Source organism: Phaethon lepturus, unplaced genomic scaffold, assembly GCF_000687285.1.
Source record: "Phaethon lepturus isolate BGI_N335 unplaced genomic scaffold, ASM68728v1 scaffold32196, whole genome shotgun sequence".
NCBI lineage: Eukaryota > Metazoa > Chordata > Aves > Phaethontiformes > Phaethontidae > Phaethon > Phaethon lepturus.
The window spans coordinates 349-4,124 of NW_010547402.1; the positions used below are offsets into that span (position 1 = coordinate 349).

Consider the following 3,776-nt stretch of genomic DNA (forward strand, 5'->3'; position numbering starts at 1 on the left):
GGATGAGTGAGTGGGGGAGCGAGAGGGAGGGAGTGGAATAGGGAGGGGTTGTGAGTGGGGGAGTGTGAGAACGTGAGTGGGAACGAGTGGAGGACTGAGAAGAGTGAGCGGGGGAAGGAGGGAGTTTAAGCAGGCGAGTGCGCGTGGGGGAGCACGAGCGGAGGCGAGAAAGTGTGAGTGGGGGAAAGGGGGAGTGCAAGTTGTGAGTAGGGTAACGAGTGTGAATGTGAGAATACGAGTGGGGGAACGCGGTGAGTGGGGAAGCGAGGAGCAATGTGGGCGTGAGTGACCGGGGGAGCGTGAGAACGCACTCGCAGAGGAGGAGAGTGAGCGTGAGAGTGCGAGCGGAGGAGTGGGAGTGTGAAGATGAGCGGGGAGAGCGAGTGTGGAAATATGAGTGGGGGAACAGGAATGGAGGAGAGTGAATGTGAGGCGGGGAGCGAGTGGGAAGTGTGGCGAGCACAAGTGAGTGGGAGGGGAGGGTGAGGGAGCGTGTGACGCAGTCGGGGGTCACTCACCAGGAATTTCCGCAGGTCTTTGTAGTTGGTGATGATGCCGTTGTGGATGACGATGAACTCTGGAGACAGAGGAAAGGCCCCGCTCAGCCCCACAGCAGCCTGGCAGCGGGCGCCCGCGGCCGCGTAACACAGACAGCAGAGACCACAAAGCTTTATTGTGTGACGAGCCGCACTCGGCAGAATAAAGAGTTTCAGCTCCCGGTGCGATTCCCTTGCTCTGCCCCATTCGGCGCGGCTGGCGACGGCAGAAGACAAGAATGACTCGGGCGGGAGCAGGGCTACCGAGTCCTGCAAAGCTCCTGGAGGCACTTAAGCGCTTGGCAGTTTCCAGCCTGCTGGAAGCCACTACGCAGCGCGCCGCTCCTCGGGCGGCTGCACCGAACACTGCAACCAAGCCGCACGCTGCAGACCAACCCCTTCTGTGCGGCGGGGATTAGGAAAAAACATAAATAAATAAATGGAGGGGGGAGTATACAAAATTCTGTTCCAGAGAAGAGCCACGAAAATTCCAGAGATTTCGTTCTGTGCTTACCTCCTCCTTGCACCGTGCCCACGCACCCACCAGCGAACCTCTGAGCACTAGCCCCAGTCCTTCCCGAGACCATTCACTGCTGTGAACATACCCAGCAATTCAAGTCCAAATCCCTCCGGCTTCACAGCAACGGGGCTCGGCATCACGGCCTGCGACAAACCCACCGCCCTGGGGCCGGCCACCCTTCCCTGCGACGCACCGGGCATCGGAGACGGCAGCAAAGCTTTTCCAGCTGCTCCAGGCCTGCGGAAGAGCACGCGGTTCCCCAAGCAAAGACACTCACCGTTGTTTTTATCCGAGCGCTGCGGGTGGCTGTTGATAGGACTGGGCTCGCCATGGGTAGCCCAGCGGGTATGGGCGATTCCAAGGTGTACATCAAACTCGATGTCGAGGTCCATGTCCTGTTGCTCTGCAGCAGAAGCAGGAGAGAAGTTTTTAGTACGGAGGGACTGTCCCCACCCCAAAGTCAACGTGGGAGTCTCACCAGGCCTCCAGGGTCCGCAGGACAGCAATACTGACAGGGAAACAGAATCGGGAAATCCAACTAGACAGCAAGCGTGTTTTTAGGGGATTCAGAATGCAGACGCACACAAACAACCTCCCTGCATTCCTCACCCCGCCAAAACAAAAAACAACTTTTAAGGAAGAATCCAACCTTAATTTCTCTCCCTTGGGTGCACCTTGCCATCCTGCCACACGCCGTCAGCTGGGCCTGAACCAGCCCATTTCACAGTTACGTACCACTGCGGTTAGAATATTCATCGCTAACCCTTGTCTCTAGAAAGCATGCCATTGGCATTATTTCTTTGGGAAAAAAAATATTCCTTTTGCTCTACAAGTGTCTCCACAATCCCTTTAAGACCATATATCCTGTAATTTTCTTGAAAAGGCAAACATATCTTCAGAAATATTCTGTATACCTTTTATTTCTGTCATGCACATACCACCTCGTCGGGCCTCTTCAGTTCCTGGTTTTCTCTAGATCTACCCACCTTCCTTTTGCGTGAACAGCACCCTGCACCGTGAGCTTAACACCAGCGTGGGCTACAAAAAGTTAAGTTGCACCACCACAGCAGCTCCTGAATGCAAACCAGAGATCTCGCTCCTCTGAAAAGCATCTTCCTGTTCTCACCCAGCTCACCCGTGTTCCGCTCAATGGAACTTTGGGTTTCTTTGAATTCTGCACAGATTTAATAAACTTAGCGTTCAAGCCAAGGGAACGTGGAGAGGCAGGAACAGAAGCAGAGGACCTCACTCTCTGCGTTCTCATCAATCTGACAGTTACACACGCACATTAATGCTTTCCTGAAGACAACTGCTTAGCCCATCGCTACTCGGATGGACAGCTTTAGTTGGGACAAGCATTACAAGTGAAAATTTAAAATTCAACGGGGGAGGTTATTAGAGCATTTTTCTTCTTAGCCCAAGTTCTAGGTCTCTGATAATTATCTCCCAGTAATTCCTCTTTTCCCCAGTTTAAGGTTTTTGTTTGGGGTTTTTTGAGGTCTGCTTTCTAAAATGTATTTCAGGTCTATTTTATATTAAAAGGATGTGATTCCTTTGTCCTGAGAAGTCAGGACTTCTCTGTAACTTCATGACAGCGTCCACAGGATCATTGGGTTCTTCAAACAGCACAGGCGAGAGTGCTTACAGCCCTGGTACTCTATACACAGTTATTTGGAAATGCAGCGTTTCGGGGTAAAACAGGTGATATTCAAAACACAAATAAGATGAGAGGACATTTCAAGGAAAGAGAGCAGGCAAAGAACGAAAAGGGGAATACGTACTGTGAACCTCTTCGTCCAGAGCCTTCACTTTCCCCTTCTGCTTGATAAGCTGGATTTTGCAGGCATTAGCTTCCCAGTCTTTGTCGTTTCCGCCATCGATCCCCACACCTAAGCACCACCACGGAATATGAAGAGTATGAAGTCCAGAAAGTATATTGCAGTATTTTACGTAAACAAGCACTGCTGATTTTTTTTTTTTTAAACAGGGCCCTTTCTCCCCTCAGCTCACCCTCCAGATAAAGGCAAGAAACCCCCTAGATTAGAAGTGAGTCTTCCCTTTCTCATCTTGTAGGTATTTTCAAAGCCTTAGCAAACAGGCATCGGGAATGGTTACAGAAACCTGTATGCTGAAAGTTAATCCAAACCTCTGACCACTTGATCACAGGCACATCCAGTTTGTGTTTCAGCTTTCTTCAAAAGCAGAAGACCATAGAAACCTTTCATAAACACACCACAAAAATCATCATTTACATGCCAAAACTCAAAAAAACCCACTGTTGCTCGGAGAGAGCTACCTGCAGAATCATAGCCTCTGTACTCCAGCCGCTGGAGCCCTTTGATAAGGGTCTCCAGGATCTCCCGTCTTGTCCGGGGAACATGGTAGTTCAGGTAAGCAAAGATGCCTGCATGGGAGAAAAGAGCACAATCTTATAGCAAAATCACAGCTGCGGAAACTCTGTTTGTGCCATCTGCTTAGCGTGTGCCCCCAGTTACAACTCGAACAGGCCTCTGTACGGAGAACCCCCCGCAGGAAGGTGCCACCACGTTTGCAGCTTTTCCTTACCCCACCTGAGGTCCAGTGGAGACGCCACTAACATTTAAGCGGTCAAAGCTAACCACGAAATGCCAGCAGCCTTCTCATGACGCTGAAAGCAACTAAACAGACGCAGCCTGGGCATGACAGAGAAGAAAATTTCCACGTGAGCTGGACCTACACGA

At 51.1% G+C, this 3,776-nt stretch overlaps 1 protein-coding gene across 1 annotated transcript; it reads right to left on the bottom strand.

The window, feature by feature from the left end:
* Nucleotides 1-518: 518 nt before the first annotated feature.
* On the bottom strand, nt 519-3,460 carry LOC104622762 (glutamine--fructose-6-phosphate aminotransferase [isomerizing] 1-like; the record flags this gene model as incomplete). The annotated part of the gene is made up of 4 exons (XM_010289640.1): nt 519-577; nt 1,334-1,459; nt 2,838-2,945; nt 3,353-3,460. Coding segments are annotated over 4 exons (401 nt in total), but the record flags the coding sequence as incomplete, so codon positions are not given.
* Between the last annotated feature and the right edge of the window lie 316 nt (nt 3,461-3,776).